Source organism: Papilio xuthus, unplaced genomic scaffold, assembly GCF_000836235.2.
Source record: "Papilio xuthus unplaced genomic scaffold, Pxut_1.1 DF826949.1, whole genome shotgun sequence".
Classification (NCBI taxonomy): domain Eukaryota; kingdom Metazoa; phylum Arthropoda; class Insecta; order Lepidoptera; family Papilionidae; genus Papilio; species Papilio xuthus.
In genome coordinates, this window is record NW_013531700.1 from 4201183 (window position 1) to 4219670 (window position 18488).

Genomic DNA, 18488 nt, shown 5'->3' on the forward strand with positions numbered 1-18488 from the left:
AATACCCAGTAAAACGGCACTAAAATTACATTATCTGTTGCCACAGATTAAAACAAATAAAAAAAAACGAAGCTAAGATTAAAATTCTTTTATATGAGCTTATAATGCTAGTGTTTGTGCTGTTTAGGATATTGAAGTGAAAATTGGTAGTTTTTAAGAAAGCAGTCGGCAAGAAACAATTTAAAATTATATGTTTGAAAGAGCGAGTAAGCGGCATTTTATTACGTAAAATTTTTATGGCGTACAAATATCGATATCAAATGTCATTTTGATATCGATTTTTGTGATTTATTATCGATTGTCGTTTTTGTGTACATAATATTTCCATTTAGATTTTGAGGTTAGATTTTATTTTAAACATATTGACATTCACAAATTGTTTCTGTTTTGTGGAAACTATTAAAATGAATACTTGAAGTGTAAATTAAAGGTGAGTTATTTTTAAATTCTGCGTACTTGTTCTTTTAATTATAAAGTCAACTGCATACCTTCATTTTTAACTGTCCAACAGTTCATTAAAACTTAAGATGTGTAGTCGACTTCAGAGACTTGTAGACACAATCTTTCATATTTTTAAAAGTACTAATAAAATTATAGGTTATTACAATATATAAGAGTAATGGACGAATTACATACTGACGGGTTAATGCAAGAGATGAATGGAGTTCAGTCAAATAGTAATTATTATATTTATCTAAATTATAGATATTACGCGCAATGTACATATGTGATGCGTTTCATATAGATATATCAGCATTTTGTGATAGGCAATATGGCTATATTGTGCAATTTACTTTTTCTATGAATCATTGTTGTGGGAATTTCTAAAATTTATTCAAACTTTCGTGAGACATTATACTAAACTGATATATAAACACGGCTAAACACTCACATATATTCGTCCGCGGTCTAATACCAGTACCACTCATCGTGAAGAAGGGCCCCCCGATGGGCTCGAAACTAGTCGGTGCCGCCACCGGACTAATATACGTGAGTGTTTAGCCGTGTTTATATATCATTTAAAAAAATTGTTTATAAGTTTCAACAATAAAGTACCATTATGCATTTGGTCAATATTAGTATATAATTGGTTGAAGGTAAATCATTAAATTAATATGTGAGATGAAAACTTTATTAACATTTTTAAAAATATTACATGAACGAATAAAAAAGACTTAAAAGTTAATGCGGAGAAATGCATGAAGCTATTTTTAATATATCTTTTATTCACTTTTAAAAATTTTAACCCATTAGTTTAATTTAATCTCACAGTAGAAATTAAGGAGTTAAATGTCTGTAACATTTTAAGGTATATATATATTTTTTGTTAAAGTTTTAGTGGGATGAGCCGAGAGAATATAATTAAGATTTCTGTATGTACAATAAAAGTATCGTATTATCTACATACATGAAGACAAATCTGATATATGTATGTGTAATTATGTAAATATGAATTACATATAGTTTTTATATTGACATTAGATAATTAGCAATATATGTCTGCTTACATTTGAATACATAAGAGATATTAAATTTTGGCTACAAAGCACATATTAAATGTAAATACGAAATTTAGGATTATTTTTTTATATAAAGAAAATTGTGACAAGGTTGAACTCCACTGTTTTGTATAGGCATTAGGGTGTGGAGTGCCCATATATTTTATTTGCAATTTTCACAATAAAAATCTTTTATATAAAAATGTGTTTTTAATAACCTATAAAGAACAGTATATAAATTATTCTAGTCAAATAAAAAGCTTCTATAAATTATATTTATTTGAAACTAATAACTATTTTATAAATTAAAGTTATGTACATAAACAAATCATATTCTTTATTCACTATCCGCTTTCTTTCGTCCAAATGGATCTGACCATACATTCATATCTGAAAAAAAAAATGTTTCAATACAAATCAAAATAAAGAATAACTAATAAACTTAAAAAATTTTATATACTGTCAAAATATTGTCACCAGCAAGATAAGTATAGGCAACAGAATTCTGTTTGGACCAATTGGTCAATTATAAAAAAAGGGGCTAATGGTTGGTGGGAACACCAAAGTGCTCATCAATGGACGTCTTTAACACAAAAGGAACTGCATATGTGATGCCTGTCTTTGAGAAAGAGGTATAGTTGATTACAACCACTGTTTTTGCAAGAATTCAATAAGTAATGTAATACCACCACAGTATATAGCCTTTTATACTTTTGCATTACAACCCAGTACAAAGATAGTAATTGAAACGATATTATTTTTCACTAGCATTTATTGATTACTGAATGTTGAACGCCATAATTGTACTTACTTCCTGGTTGCACTTCTTCTATTTTAATATTTTTCCTAGTTTCCTTCTGGATCTTTTCTAAAAAGAATTACAATACTTTCATAAATATAAAAATTTTATTTTTTTAATTAAATGGGCAACTGTTTTTAAAATGTACCTACTGTATTCTGATGCATCCATCATAGGGCTTACTGCTATGGGATATAATGCAAGTCCTATTAAACCAACAAATCCCCCAATGAAGACTGTGTATCTCCAACCTTTAAGAGAAGACATTATAACTTATATAAATTATTATATCAATTATTTTTAGACTATTTTATATTCACATTAACAAAGCTGTCAAAAATCAAAACATGTCAGAAATGTCTTTTATTTTTAATTTTATGACCTGGTAACCTACACCTTTAGGACATAACTTATTTGGATCAAAAATGTCTGTGATTATCATGTCATAGGTTAAGATGAAAGGACAGATTATAATTATGTCGTTGTTTTTATAGATGTTTGATTTTAATCCCCCTGGCGATAGATTTAGAGTCGCCACTGATAACTTCAGAGTATAAAACTGCTTTGTTCTTAAAGTCAGTGTTGTTATAAAAAAATAAAAATGCTAAAATTAAATAGCGAACTTGGCAACTTCAAAATAATGTCAAACACAAACGAAATCAAAACAATATAACAATCTAATTATTATCTCTTATAATTACTTAAAATGAATTGCAAATGGCTCAAAGTGACACAGAAGTTAGTTTATTTAAAACAAAAGGCGATACTTATTGGTTACAGCTTCCTAATGTTTAATTTAACTTATTTTTTTAACATTTCAGTGTACAAAAAGGAATCCAGATCCTAAACTCATTAGAGGATTCAAAATTTGAACCATTTTTAAAAAGAATTGGAACGAAATTAAGGTTGCAAGAAATTGAAATTTTCACAGAGGAAGAGAAGAAGAAATTACAAGTAATATTTAAAGTTGATGAAGATACATTAATGATAGCAATCAAGACATTAATATATTTACATAAAAGACTTTTAAAATTTATATTTATGCCCGTTAATTTACATAAAGATCTAATCAATATTGGTTTTAAGACAGAAAAGGCAAAATTTATAGTCAAGTTATGGTCATCGGAAGTAAGTTCTACATTGAATGATTTAGTTTGTAACTCGATGGATAAAGATGGTAACAAACAAACATTTTCATGGAAATTAAACACAGAATTAAGTTCTGATATTCAAAAGAAATGCAAGATACCAAAGGCTTATTTATCACTGTCAAATGATAAAACAGAACAAGACATGGAATTAACTCATTCAGACCTGTATACAATGTTCATACAATTTGAAGCAATTCAAAATGAATTAGATAGTTCTGTTTTATAATAATTGTTTGTAATATAATACCATTTGTGCCTTTTAAATCATTCAATTGTTTTTCAATTATTAATTGTGTTTATCATACGTATACCTAAAGACATGAGAGTGTTTCATACAAGTTTGACATTTAAAAGTAAGATCATTTTCGAAATGTCAAAAGGTGTGTGACGCAAAAGTATACCAGTAACATGAAAAAATGACCGAAATTCGGGAAAATGTAAATAAAAAATAAAATAAACATACATTATATATTAAATTGTTGATTATTATTACTTTACAATTATTTGTATACAACAAAAGTAAAATCAAAAGAATTTTTAACAAAGACAAAATTTTAAAGATAAAAAAAATATTTATTATTGTTTTAAAAATGTCTCGATTAAAAATATTATTAAACTAATAAAAACTACGAAATAAAACAAAACCAAGAAACGTGGTTTTATCACTGACCTCTAAATGGACCGGCCTTAACGTATTTTATGACTACTTGATTTTGACGCTGATAGTATGTAGTATGAGTAGCGATTTGTAATGGTAGTTCAAGGTTTAGCGGATTGGGTAGCAGAACAAATAATCAGAAAAAATAAGAAAAATTGTGACAGAACCTCATAAAACTGTAGCCCCAACAAGTCGTGATGGACTTGGGTGGACCTTGGTCGCGGTGAGTGATAGACCGACACAAATATAAGCTGTGTACTTTGACCTTATTAATATTTTATATACTCTTTGATTAATACATGAGTCTTTTTCTCGGGGATTTTTAAACCTTTACTATTATATTGTTACTAGATACAAAATTTTTTTGCAAGTTTCTTCGATTTCGGGTAATTTTAAACAGACCTAAAGTTTGCATTTGCTGTAATAGAGTGATAAAGTAGGGCTGTAAATTTTTCCAACACTTCAAAATAATGTTTTATTATTTTTTAATTTTTTTTTGTCAGGTAAATTGGAAATCATCGATGGCAACCTGGACATTGTTGTATAAGTAGCTAACTGTCAAACAAAGTTTCGCGATCAAAACAATAAGTTTAATCATTTGTCATTAATCATTATAATTATTTATTACAAAATTGTTTACTTATTGTATTAAGTGCTTTATCAGTTTGTTTAATTTTGGTGTTTAAACACGTTAATTTGTAGTTCTTTATGTTTATAATGCTTGTGTAGATATTTAGGTGATCATTTGCAGTTTATGCTTGCAAGCTAAAACTTAAAATGAACATCGATAGTACAGCTATAAACATCCTCAAGCGAGGCGTAGAATTTGATACAAAAAAACGTTATACAGAAGCTTTAGTATGTTATCAAGAAGGTTTACAAATTTTAGTGGACAAGATGAAAGGTAAGTCTCTGAAAACACAAAGTACTTTTTACTATCAAATGTTAACCAGAAAGTTGAACAAAGACGTTATATTGCCTTAATAAGACCTTTTTTTTAAATTACAGGTGAATGTGATGATGATGTTAAGAAATATTTAAAAGTAAAAATAGAAGAATATATGAATAGAGCTGAAACAATTAAAAAGTTGGTTTTAAAACAGAAAGAAAGTGGTCAATTCCATGAACAAGTTCGGATAGAAAATAATTCAACTGGCCATAGTTATAAAACACTATTTGGTAGATTCCTTGACGAAGATGTTCATTATGTTATAGTCGAAGATCCTTATATAAGAAGTTTTCATCAGGTTTGTAGTCATTCTGCATTTTCATTGTTGATATACATGTTGACAAACATTTTGTTATTCTTAAGTGTCTTCATTTAAATAGATAACAATGTATTTATACAACAGGGACATAAATTAATTCTGATTCATCATAAATTTATTACATTTTATGTTTTTATATGATAAGTGTCATGTGTATGTGCTTTTTTTTTTAATTTTTGTAGATTCTATAGTATAGAATTTACGACAGTCGAACCTCCGTAATTTGGGGTCTTATTTATGTAAGAAAAGTTATATATTAATTTGAAACAATGTTATGTCAGTGAACAATAGAAGAAATAATCATAAAAATGGTTTAAAGTACCAGCATATAATTAACCTATGTGTTCTTCCAGACTATGCTATACATCCATACCAAATTTCATCTAGACCCATTCCGCCATTCTGGAGATACCTTCAAACAAACATTGATCCATCCAAATATTCACATTTATCATATTAGTAAGATTTATTGAATACCTCTGTTACAGTGTCAAAATTTCTTAAGACTATCAGAACTACTCGTAAAGTCTTGCAGTAATTTAAGGCGAATTGAACTTGTAACTACAAAAGATAATAAATCTGAGGGATCTCAGACAAAATGGTTTACGGAATTGAGAAATGACTTAACAAGATATGAAGTATATTTTGTTGTTAATTATTCAGATACATTGCACGACAGACAAATCATGTAAGTATGAATCTATTTTATAAATATTTCTCTAGTTACTGTGGGTTCATCATCAGCTTACTATGTATCCGCATTGAGGAACTCGGAACCTAACCTTACAGATGACTAAGCCATAGTCAACCATGCTGGCTCAGTGCAGGTTGGTGCTGTGGGTTACAGAGACCAAAATCTCTGTTTAAAACATATTGCTATCTCTAATTTGCTTAAGTTTTTAGGGACTCTAATATGTTTTATGCAGAGTTTTTGATCTCAGAGACCAACATTTAGTTGTAATGCCTAATTGTAACTTAATTTGCCAATTCGTAATTAATTTTTATTTTGTTTGCTTCAGAAAGTTACGAAGATACTTAAAGTGACTATTTTTAAGTGAAAACTATTCTTAATAATTAAAATTTTTATTTTAGATTGAGTTCCGGGTGGATAATAAAAATTGGAAGGGGGCTAGATTATTTCAAACCTCCAGAAAACAAATTCTGTTTAGGTGTTTACGATTTGGATCTGAGACATTGTCATGAAACTACCGTTGATATAGTTCATTCGAAACATGTCAAACAATCTTATTGATTTTAAAAATCTTATGTGATAGAATAATTTTAAGGTTAAATGTATTATATAAAATATTTTTTTATAAGACCGGCAGTTTTATTAAAGTTGTGACATCTTAATTAAATGGATTATTTAATAATTAAACTTTATATACTTTCTCATCTTACTTGTTAATATTATAAATGCGAATGTTTGGATAGATTGATGTTTGATTGAAGTTATCTCCAGAACGGCTTTACGGATCTCGCTGAAATTTGGCATAGATTTAGAACATAGTCCGGAGGAACACATAGACTACTAATTAAGTTTCATTTAATTTCGCGTAGCCGCTAGTTTATAAATAAGTGTGACTTTTCACTATCAAAACAATAGTTTAAAAACTAGGTCATCTCTCTTATTTTCTTTGAAATGAAAAGAGACAACAGAGATAAAAATTCAAGAAATAAAAGTTCATTTATTTGGAATATAATACTTTATTGTATATACAAAATTAACAATAAAGACACATTTTATATACAAATATTAAACGTCTTATTTTTTTATAAGTAGAGGTGGTTTCAATGTTTTAAAATAAAAGAAAAGTAACACTGTATCATAGTCTGTATTTAATAATAAATGAAAAAACCTAACTTTTGTCTTGTATGTGTTTTTATGAATACAAATATTGACACAATGTTACAGATAAAATAATAATGAGCATTTAAATATAACATGGCAATACTGAGTCTATTGGTTTATAAAATAATAACCTAAACTTTATTTGCTATTTTGGCTCAAAGGACTCTTTGCCATGCCATACAAAATAATTTTTTTTTGAATAGTAACCCAAATACGTTTTTCGAAGTTGTTTACCAAAATAATTACTGTTGTAGCAATGTAGAGTATACCTTAATTTCTATGAATATCATCATAATTTATTGGAAATTACATATTTCATCCAACTTAAATATAAAAAGTATGAGGACTAGCTAATATTCGTTTATGGCCTCTGATATCTTACAAAAGTAATATCATGAATATTGTTATATAAAATTATACAATGTCTTTATTTACAAAAGTACTTAGCAATTTTAACTTTTATAGGTTTCATAAACATATTGTTGTCTCTATTTTTGTCTTTATAACGACAGAGACAGATGATGTTTCGTTTTACGTCAGTACAATGTCAATAAGTGGAATGCATGAAATAATTTCATTTGTCATATGTATTTTATGTTTGGGAAGTAAATTTTTAAAATCAGATTTTATTCACGAAATTATATCTATTCTATTAACTTGAAAAATCAAATTTCATGACCCTGTAAAAATTTACAATGCGTTAACAATAACATAAGACTTATGTTGAGAATTTTATTCCTATATCATATTTTTTATATATTAGAAGGGGGGCAAACGAGCAGCGGGAACACCGAGGTGTTCAACGACGCCCATGGACATCAGCAATACCAGAGGAACCGCAGATGCGTTGCCGGCTTATTACGCCTTTATTTATATATGAACAAGAAAGCTACAACAGTGACGTCATCACACTCAATTCTCATGTTTTTGTTCACGTATTGTAATTATACTTGATTTATGTCAAACACTTTAAATGTCACAACGTATGTAGAGTGAATTAATGAAGTTGGCATTGAAAGTGTTAAACATAACTTTCTTGTTTAGCGGAAAAAAGCATTAATGACTCCATTAAATGTGGTCGAATCATTTCTTCAACATCTTTCTTATCTTCAAAAGCTTCGGGATAGTGTTTGTATATTGTCCTCAAAGCTTTAAGGCAGTGTATGAGGGTCTGATCTGGATTTGTATCTAAAGGCGGACGCGATCTTTGCATCCTAACCAAACGGATAAGATGAGGAACGCATTCCAATTGTACCATCTGTTGGGCCACTTCTGGTATCACCGTCAATCTGGAAATTAAATAAAAACGTCACAAATATTCGAATTCTACAAACAAATAAGTATCATAAATAATAAGCTCCAAAAATCCATATTTTTGTAAAATAACTAATATTTCATGTAATATTCCAACTCAGTTCTATGCTTGTGCTGGGATATGGTTTACGATAATAGTCGAATCGCGGAATTCAAACTCTCGATCGACTTTAACCGTTAAGCTATTGGCACTTATTGATTTCACTGACGACTGATTAAGCTCTCGTAGTAATTTCTTGCTAATTAAATTGATACATCCAAACACATTAGCAGATTAATCTTCATGTCATGACATAAATATTTTTTTGGAATTTTGAAATTATGAAAATGGCAACATTAGACTATGCAGCTGTCAAGCTATCATTGGTCAAAATATGACGCAGTCAAAATGACATTGTTAGTTCACATATTTTCCGTCTGCTACAAGATCATTGTAGAACAATAACGGAATAACTCAAGTTGAAATATAGTGAGCTACTAGTTGGGAGACATTGTAGCACGCAGCGTGACAATACTAACTTGGCGATAGCTTCAGCAGCGTGACAATACTAACCTGGCGATAGCTTCAGCAGCGTGACAATGCACTCTGGCCTGAGCACGCAGCTCGGCGGCGCGCGGCGCGGGCGCGAGTGACGGGGAAGTGCGCGCGAACCACACCAGCGCCGCGCTCACTGCCGCCGAGCGTGACAGCGGCAGCACGCAGCGTGACACGCGGGACAACGACGAGATTAGTGACGCTGTTTGCTCCTTAATATAAACATCATTGTTAATAGAAATAAATTGTATAAAAATAAAATTACTTTGGTATATATCATTTTTTTTAAAATTATCACAAAATGGAGTGATACTAAATATGAAGGCTCTCGTCAAAATTGTGAACGTTTGAATATATGTTGTGTATGTAGATGGATGGATGTTTGTTAAAAGGTATCTCCAGAACAGCTTGGATCTTGATGAAATTTGGCATAGATGTAGAACATAGTCTGGAAGAACACGTAGGCTACTAATTAAGATTTTTTTAAATCTAAAACTAATCTTTTCCTAGTTTACCTGTAGGAAGACAGATGTGTTAGGTCCTCTACGTTTTAAAGCATCTAAGACTTTCTCGATAGTTCTATGTCTGGTGATCACTTCAACAATGTCAGAGTTTGTTCCTTCGTCAGATTTCTTCTCCAGTTCTAATTCACGAACCAGATTGACGAGACACGCCGTGCAAAGTAAAAGGAGTTGACAACAGTCAGTCCGTGAGAGGATACCTGTAAATTAAGATAAATTAACAACAAAACTTACGCTCCTAACCAAAGACCACAGACATAAAAATTTAAATAGTGAACACAAAATTTCGCTAGATGGCGTTAGATTGAAAAAGTGAATGACAACTTTCTTTGTCTCAGGAAACTGACGATAGGGTAAGAATTTTAAAACATGGGTTTCTAAAATCAAAATATCATTTAAATGTATATAAAACATGTTATAAAATGAAATAAAATTGTTAAATAAAAAAAATATATATATTTTTATTTTATCTTTGACAAAACGGAAATAACACGTTGAAAACGAGGTTTTTGGGTTCAGAAATCCACGATGTGCTGTTCTAAGTATTTTACAGTTTACAAACTCACCAGTAATATTATCAACTATGGAGTTGAGGTAGAGATGGAGCTGTGTGAGGTCATAATGACCTCTGAGCCAGGGCGCAGTGATCTGTGTGAGCACAGTGATACCTTCCCGCATCTGAGGTTCAGGGTTCGAGCGGTCTGAGAGAATATCTGACAAGATTTCTATACCGCCACCCTAGAATGTAACAATTTTTTTTAATAAAATATACATAATCATTTTTATACTTAGTTTTTGGTGTTTTCCAAAGGTAAATGTAATAAAAGAAGCATTTGTATAAGTAGGGATATTGTTATATTTATATGTATACTAGCTGACGCCCGCGACTCTGTCCGCGCGGGATTAAAAATAGATGTTGGTCAAATCTCAGTCCTACTCAATATACTCACAAAATTTCATGAGAATCGGTCAACTCGTTTCTGAGGTGATTCAGGGCGGAAATAAAAAAACTAAATTAGTAGTCTGTGTTTCAGGCTTTCTAGTGTACAGATACAGTCTTGAAGATACCTTCTAACACACACCCATCCAAGCATTCGCATTTATAATATTAGTAAGATTTAAGGTACCAAATGAATACAAAGTGACAAAGGCAAGAGAACTGGGGGGTTAGACAAAGTGACACTCAGAAGCGATTCCATAACGAACTTCACTGTATAGAACAGACAATAACTTACGATATGTCACGTGATCGTGCATCAGTTCCATACATTTTGAAGTTTACTTTGTCGATTACATAGCAAACTTCGAAGCGATTGTATTTTGTCTGCTGTGGGTAAAGAAAAAGCGATGTTAAAAACATTAATCTTACCTCTTCAAATTGTTTGACAGCTTCCCCAGTAACACATACAGTGGCGAGGGCGCGTAATGATAACGCCTTTATAGAACTCTTGTTGCTTTCAATAATAGCTGTAAGTAAAGCTCTCGGCACTCCGCAGTCCACGAAAGGTAATTCTGTAATGCTCTTCATGATTTTGGAACATTTCTCATGTAACGAACTTTCCGTATTTTCACTTAACATCGCAAGATGGCCGATAGATGTCAGTGTACTTTTGAGAATCATATCTGATGGTGGTTCTTCGATTATTGACACTAAGGTCTGGAATTTCAAATATATATTTTAGTGCATATTAAAATGTAAATCAATCTTTGTATGTCCTTGGCTTTTAATTATTAGTTTTGGACTTCTTATCTACTCTTTATTTGTTTTAAAACTCACACCAGCTGTCGCTCGTGACTGCGTCCGCGCGGTATTAAAAAAAAACTTAATTAGAAGCCTGTGTTCTACGTCTATGCCAAATTTCATCGAGATCCGTTCAGCCGTTCTGATGATACCTTCAAACAGACATCCATCCATCTAAACATTCGCATTTATATTAGTGAGATTAGTAAATATTTACTTCTATCATATAAATAGCTATAGAGATTATTTTTATAACCTAGTCGTGTTAGAAAACTAGACGTAAGTACTAAAGGCCGTAATGGGTAATTTCCACTTTCTTAAATAGAGGATGTTCAGTCACGCATCATTCTAACTAAAACATATATAGAGAGACGAGGAAAAGTTGATTTTATCGTTTATCCGGAGTTTTTCCAAGCATCAATCAATTTTCTATTAATCTATAATTTAAAAAGTTATTAAATCTTCGTTTAGTCATCAGTCTTTATGCATCAACTAACAAATATTCACGTAAAACTTATTAATAGGTATACTTCTATTCAAATATCTTGGTCGCTCTATGTCTGCGACTCGTACGATGTTCAGAGTCGTCAAGATTATTTAAAGTAACCCTAATTATTTAAAGTTCTAAAATCTACTAAAGTCGGTTCGTTTTTTTAAAACCTTTTAGCTTTGTCAGTTAGACCTAAATTTAACAACTCCTTGAAGATGTTAATTTGTTTCTGTTGCCAATTATAATTTTAAATTTGGTTACATTATAAAGAATTTAGTTTCATAATTATAAATTCACTAGCTGTCCGACTCCGTCTGCACAGAATTAAGAAGTAATCTATGTGTCCCTATGTGTCAGAGCGTCGGTGGCTCAGGGGTCAAGCACTTGCAATCTGCAGGTCCTGGGTTCGAATCCCGCCATGTACCAATGTGTTTTTCCATTTCCGATTTACATATGTACATTTATCCGACGTTCTTACGGTGAAGGAAAACATCGTGATGCAACCTGCACATATCTGAGAAGTAATTCAAAGATATGTGTGAAGTCAACCAACTGGTTGGTGGTTGACTATGGCCTAATCACCCTTAACTTAGAGTAGGCTCCGAGCCCCTCGGTGGGGACGTATAGTGAGCTGATGATGATGATGACTATGTGTCCCTCCAGATTATGTTCTACATTTACGCCAAATTTATTCAAAATCAGTTAAGCTATTCCGGAGATATCTTCAAATATACATTCATCTAAACATTCGCATTTATAATATTAGTAAGATTAAACATACCTTCATTTGTTGTACCAGCACAGCCTTTGTCGTCTCTAAGAATATACCAATTAGTGTGTCGAGATGTTTCTGTACCAGGTTCCATTGCGGGTTACTCTCATTTAATTCTAATTTGACATCTTCACCGATATCAATTAGTTTTTGTAGATACATTTGTAACGATATTTTAATCTTGTCCCATCTCTCGGGTGTTTCTCCCGGTGGCTTGGTGTTCAATGTGATACTATGTGCTAGCACGAATTCATTTATGTTTGCAACAAGAAGACATATTTGTTCTTCTCCTGTATCATTTGATTCTATTTGCCTGGAATTATTTTTTAATTAAAAATAGAGATATAAGCATGAGAGCATCGGTGGCTCAGGTGGTAGCACTTGACTTGTAATCTGAAGGTCTCGGGTTCGAATCATATCATGTACCAATATGTTTTTCGATTGACATATGTACATTTATTAGAAGTTCTTAAGGTAAAGGAAAATATCGTGATGCATGCACATATCAGCAAATAAATTACAAAGATATGTGTGAATTCCTCGTAGAAAAAGGAAGCTATGCCACTCGCCAACCATCACCCGAAAAGGCGGAAAGCATATACGGGGAGAGATAATCAAATAAATAAGAAACTTTTAAAAGAAGAATGTGGATGGCTACATAGGTAAAGAAAGGCCGAAGTGTGGATGGATTGTGGGAAAGAGAATATGCATAAGGGAATGAATATGATGGGCGATAGAGATATATTAAACAGTTGTACATACTATGTCGACCCCCGTAGGGATAAGGGAAGGTAACATACCGTATAATATCACTATATTGATGTACTATGATCTGTCCGTGTGTCTGCACTTTCTTTATATTCCCAGTAATAGTAGCGGAACTGGCAGATACTAGTGCTTTCATTTCAGTGCCTAAAGGTTTGCTTTGTAATGTAGTCATACATTCGTTCTCATAAGAACTAATTAAATCGCATAACCAATACTGCACCGGTTCCGGTTTACGATCACATAACCTTTCTAGTGTGGTTTGATCTATACTTCTTTCTCTATATAATATCTCGTTTTGATTGTTTAAAACCAAGCTGAAAGTAAAAAGTGATTTTTCAAAACTTACTTTACTTAATTTGACTAATTTTTGGAGAGTAATTGACATATTCAGACGGACGTTGATTCGTTCTCATTTCTTGCTTTATTGCTTTGGTAACCAAGGAAAGTTTGTAATTGTGGTTTACTGAGATCATAATCCCCGTTTCAAATATATCTTTGTTTTGTTAAAGATAATGACAGGGATGACGATATGTTTTATACAGAGATTTTGATGTCAGAAACCGACGGTAAATGTGGCTGATATTGTAATGTGTTTTTTGGGTTCCGTATCTTGAAAGGAAAAAAATGGAAGCCTTATAGGACTACTTTGTTGTCCGTCCGTCTGTCCGTCAAGACTCTTTTCTCAGGAACGCGTGAAGGTATCAAGTTTGTATTTATTTTATTTAAATGTTGTCAGTATTTTGTGTAAATTAAAATAAGAGAAAAATCTTACCCGCCATTAAAATCACCTATCAAATTAACTCTACAAGAATTTTTCTTATTGCTTTTCGGTGTTTGAGGATTATTCAAAAACTCGTGTGGTGCTATCATTTTTGGTGTCGAAGTACAAGCGAAGTTTAATTGTAAATCTGTAAAATCTATGTCATATTTTAATTTCTCTCTTTTAGAATCGTGTGTTAAATCTTTATCAGATTTTGTGTCGGAATCGTAAGGTATTTTCTGTTTGTCTCTGAACTGTGGTGGTGGAGTTACCCTTCTAGTTTTTACGTAATTAATTTCCTCTTCGTTGTCTTTTGATTTCAAGTTAATATCACTTTCTGTAGCAACCAGTCTTTCAGTATAATGTGGTATTAGTAATTCCTTCTCTGGATGACCGACGATGACCCAAGAATTTTGTTCAGCAGATCTCGGTAGACCCAGTGAAGGGACTCTGCTTCCATTCAAAACTCCCCCAGCGTGACTGTCAACTACTCCTGGTTTTTCTTTCTTAGTGGGAAATATTCTAAATATATCTTTCGCTCTTTCAGTTTTTACCATTCTCTGTTTTGCTTTTGGACCTACTTTTTTATTCGGTTTTAAATGAAGACTGTCCATAATGTTTTTACCTAATAAAGCTTTGGTCGGTTTGTGTATTAACTCTGTTTGGTTTTGTATATCTTTAGGTATTTCTTCATCTATGTATCCTAGTGAGTGATAACCACCTTGGATGTCCAATATCTGTTGATCGAGTCTCTGAGCTTCAAAGTTTAAGGATTGATTAAGTCTATTTCTTTGGAATTTCGGCGTAGTACAAATGGGTTCTTCGTTTGAATTACTTCTTTTATATTCAGGTTTAACTGTTGCTATTCTTTCTGTTGGTACATAAGAAACATTGGAGATGGGTGTTCGGACTCTCGGTTGATTGTTTACTGCAATTTCATTGTCATGAGATAATTTTATATATTCTAAACTTTCATCTGATTTGTTCTTGCTAGTTTCTAAGTCCTTGACTTTGGCTACTTTAATGATATTAGAGTTATCACTATTAGTACTTGAAACAAATGTTTTCTTCACTGGATATTTTTTCGACGGACTTATTATATTTACATTATTACTTGGTTCTTTGGTATCTTTTTGGATTGTACGTTTCTTGTTAGTAGGATTTACGTTATTAACTCTCTTACTTTCTACTTTATTTAACTTCGGTCCTATTGCTTTATCGATTATCTTTTTCGAATTGTCTTTTTCATAATTTTTATTAATATTTGTCGGAGCTGGATACTTTGGTTCGCTTTTATCGTTTTCTTTGTCGTTATCCTTTAACAAATCCATATGTTCCTCGTCTGTGTGTACTTCGTAGTACTTTTGTAAATCGTATGGAGTTTGTATAACACTGCTACTTCGTAATCTTGGCTTCGGAGTTGGCGCTTCATTACTGATATTGTTTGACGATATGGAATTGTCAACAACATCTCTGCTATGTTCTGTGTTTTGTAAATCGATAGCATGTTTCACGGTAACATCTTCATTGTTGTTGGAATCACTGCTGTTTAATGATTTTACCGTGGAATTACTGTTATCTGTAGGTGGGTAGTATTGTAAGGTTGGTGGAGAGCTGTCGGAATCTGAAAAGCCAGAGTCTTGGCTCTTATGACTGCCGGGGCTACCATGACGAAGTGGCCACTGATTAATTTGCGCATTATTAGGTTCTGCTATATTATCAGCGCTATTGTTTCTCTGTTCTGGTTGGTTAGCTATCCAATGCGGTAGCTGAGGTTCCCAGTCTTGTTCTTCTCTCCTATTGTTCTGGTTCCACGCAGGTTGCGGCGCAACTGGGCTTCCAATGTTCGGTGGTGTGTCACCCCACCATACTTTGCTGCGTGTACGTTGAAAATTCGACATCCTGTAAAGAAAACAATCAGGTATTAAGTGAATTATTCGTGGGAATGTTTGTAGCGACGGTGTTAATGATTGCTATCCAAATGACGTAATGTCTTGGGTCATTACAATAACTTTAGTATAGGAGGTGCGGCTGAGCGTGACCATTTGTATTACCTTGAATCCAAAGTATTTGGATTATTGTTTTGATTCAACTTTTCGTGTGATAGTCATGGGAATTTGTATCTCGCATAAAATTGAACGTTCAAGTGTTAGAGAGCCGTTTTAAAGTAATCAACGAGTTCTATAAAAGTATAAAAATCACACAGAATCAAATACTAAAAGGCATCTTGACTTTTATGTGACTAAATGAGAGATGCATAGAAAGATTCATTTCTTTCTACGTCTTTCTTTACATTAAAACTAATCGGATTACAAATATTTTAAGAAGGAGATTATTTATATTCTCTAAGTAAGCAAGCAATGACCCTTAACACATACAATGCTGATTATTATTATAACATAGCAACAGTAAGCAGATGTTAAAAACCGTTGCAGAATCTATTGTGAGTGCAAACCCATTCAGAGTTTATGAATCGGCAGTGATTTTGACTCCCCTCGTTTTAATTTTTCTACATAAATATTATTCCTAAAGTGCACTAAAATATGACATCTTAAATAATTTCATTATTTTTCTTACTTTTAATATATCTAGAATAATGGACATCTTTTGTATTAATCTCGTTCAGTGCTTTTATGAGTCAGTACTCTGACATAGTTAACATGTTACAACTAATTTTAATATTAGTCATTGTGTAAATTACCCATCCATACCTACACCTATACATACTAAATGACCGTATGTATGAAGTGAAGCCTTTAAAAAAAATAGGTTACAATTTTTGTTGCGTTGGTAAAAGACGGGATTGAAATCCCTGATGTAACTTAATGCAACTAAAACAAAACATATTGTCATCCTTTTCATTCTATTTGAAAAGAAAAGAGATAGCAATATTTTTCTAAAGATCTTTTGTCATTGGACACTCCTGGTAAGACAATGACACATTAGCGGTGTGTTCAGATCTATTAGCGACATTTAGCACAACTTGACCTCGTAGTATAGAACTATTGCGGCTTTGTTCTAATGAATAAGGGTAGGCAGGTGGTTATTAGTCATTAGCAAAGTGCTCTGAAGAAATATATGTCTCATTATTGAACCTTACTTTGGTTTTCGAGTGCAGTGTTTATGTTAATACATTGTTGTCTCTGTTTTATCAAAGAGTATGAAAGAGATGGCAATATTTATTAACGCAGTTTTGAGGTTAGGATTTACCTGACTGTTGTATGACTCTACAACTTGGTATCATCACTAGCAAACGCCAGCGCAGAATTTCAGAAATATTTGCGATCTCTATAATATGCCCAGCATCAGCTTCCTCCTGACAGACTTACAAAAATTAAAAATAAATCAATATTACACACACAGACAACGAATTTTATTAATACGTATAGATTACTTATTTTCCGTTTTTGAACTTTGTCCCAAAGAAATAACAGATACGTATCACAGTTGGAAGCAAACTTTCTTTTTTACGCGTCAACAAACGCTATTATCGATCTAAATTAAATCACGTAAAATTTCTATCACGGTCAATTACTGTTATCATCTTTGTAACGGTAAACAAAACCTCTTTCTCAAACCTTTAAGTATTTTGATGACGTCGCAAACAGAACTGGATAGGCGAGAGTTCATGGGAGAGCGATATATTTCTCGTTTATACAAGTTTCCTCTCTACCTGAGTTTCTAGCTTTATCCAGGTCTGAACATTGAAGCTAAAGCTAATGGCTTTTGTCATGAATTTGAATATTATGCTGATGATTAATTATATGTTTAATAACCAAAAAACACCAATAAATTGCAATTATTATATTATTCAGATTTTATTGACATTTTGATCAAACGTTCACTGCCGCACTCGCGATTAGTTCACCTTAATTTTATTCCAATAGAAGCATTTCTAAGCACTGGAACGAAATTAAGGATGGCACGCAATGTGTTAAATTTGACCGTCTCCTAACCTAACGTTTATGTCGTTGGGAAGCATAAAGTAGGAAAAGAAAGACAAAATTTTTTGATATTGTAATTCAAAATTAATAATCACGAAATTTTCGATTGCAAGTTCTATGAGAACAACCATCGAAAATCGAAAAAATTCTTAATCTATTTTACTTAACCCATATCTAGTGAAATGACAATTAAATAGTCAAACTAATCTATCTTAAATAGACACACTATAACCTTAATTTTTTCTTAACAAAAGGAATTGAATTTGTTTCACATTGAAACAAAAGTTCATAATATATTAAGGAAAAGGTGTGTCTGTATGTCCGTTTTACATATCATAGGGGCTGCGGGATAACGAATATTTACTTATTGTTTATTTATGTTTTACTTTTCAATTATTAAATGGAATTTGTTTCAT

General features: G+C 31.9%; 4 protein-coding genes across 4 annotated transcripts in view; 2 read left to right on the forward strand and 2 right to left on the reverse strand.

Moving 5' to 3' along the window:
* Positions 1-1760: 1760 nt before the first annotated feature.
* Positions 1761-2635, reverse strand: LOC106120789 (small integral membrane protein 20). The gene is made up of 3 exons (XM_013316220.1): positions 2451-2635; positions 2311-2367; positions 1761-1889 (listed from the first exon to the last, which is right to left on the reverse strand). The coding sequence occupies exons 1-3, from the start codon at positions 2563-2565 to the stop codon at positions 1837-1839; spliced, it is 225 nt and encodes a 74-aa protein (XP_013171674.1). The 5' UTR covers positions 2566-2635; the 3' UTR covers positions 1761-1836.
* Positions 2636-2943: 308 nt separating this feature from the next.
* LOC106120788 (uncharacterized) lies at positions 2944-3882 on the forward strand. Its single transcript, XM_013316218.1, has 2 exons — positions 2944-3036; positions 3120-3882. Exons 1-2 carry the CDS (start codon positions 3005-3007, stop codon positions 3673-3675), a joined length of 588 nt encoding a protein of 195 aa, XP_013171672.1. The 5' UTR covers positions 2944-3004; the 3' UTR covers positions 3676-3882.
* An 812-nt stretch (positions 3883-4694) lies between these two features.
* LOC106120648 (MIT domain-containing protein 1-like) lies at positions 4695-6651 on the forward strand. Its single transcript, NM_001312595.1, is given in 4 exon segments — positions 4695-5011; positions 5116-5354; positions 5864-6063; positions 6468-6651. Coding segments are annotated over 4 exon segments (726 nt in total). The 5' UTR covers positions 4695-4884; the 3' UTR covers positions 6628-6651.
* Positions 6652-7795: 1144 nt separating this feature from the next.
* The window catches only part of insc (spindle orientation adaptor protein inscuteable), a 32409-nt gene continuing 21716 nt past the window's right edge, over positions 7796-18488 (reverse strand). The window contains exons 3-10 of the mRNA XM_013316207.1: positions 14141-16030; positions 13401-13682; positions 12610-12913; positions 10967-11254; positions 10164-10335; positions 9592-9797; positions 9095-9288; positions 7796-8516 (exon numbers count right to left, since the gene is read on the reverse strand). Coding sequence (XP_013171661.1) covers positions 8249-8516; positions 9095-9288; positions 9592-9797; positions 10164-10335; positions 10967-11254; positions 12610-12913; positions 13401-13682; positions 14141-16029 — 3603 coding nt within the window. The 5' untranslated portion in view covers position 16030 and the 3' untranslated portion in view covers positions 7796-8248. The remainder of the gene's footprint in view (positions 8517-9094; positions 9289-9591; positions 9798-10163; positions 10336-10966; positions 11255-12609; positions 12914-13400; positions 13683-14140; positions 16031-18488) is intronic.

Coding starts and splice junctions, on each gene's coding strand:
- LOC106120789 (XM_013316220.1), bottom strand. CDS start 2,565: ATGTCTTCTCTTAAAGGTTGGAGATACACAGTCTTCATTGGGGGATTT. Junction 2,368..2,450: donor GATGGATGCATCAGAATACA/GTAGGTACATTT, acceptor AATTCTTTTTAG/AAAAGATCCAGAAGGAAACT. Junction 1,890..2,310: donor AGAAGAAGTGCAACCAGGAA/GTAAGTACAATT, acceptor TTTTTTTTTCAG/ATATGAATGTATGGTCAGAT.
- LOC106120788 (XM_013316218.1), top strand. CDS start 3,005: ATGAATTGCAAATGGCTCAAAGTGACACAGAA. Junction 3,037..3,119: donor TGGCTCAAAGTGACACAGAA/GTTAGTTTATTT, acceptor TTAACATTTCAG/TGTACAAAAAGGAATCCAGA.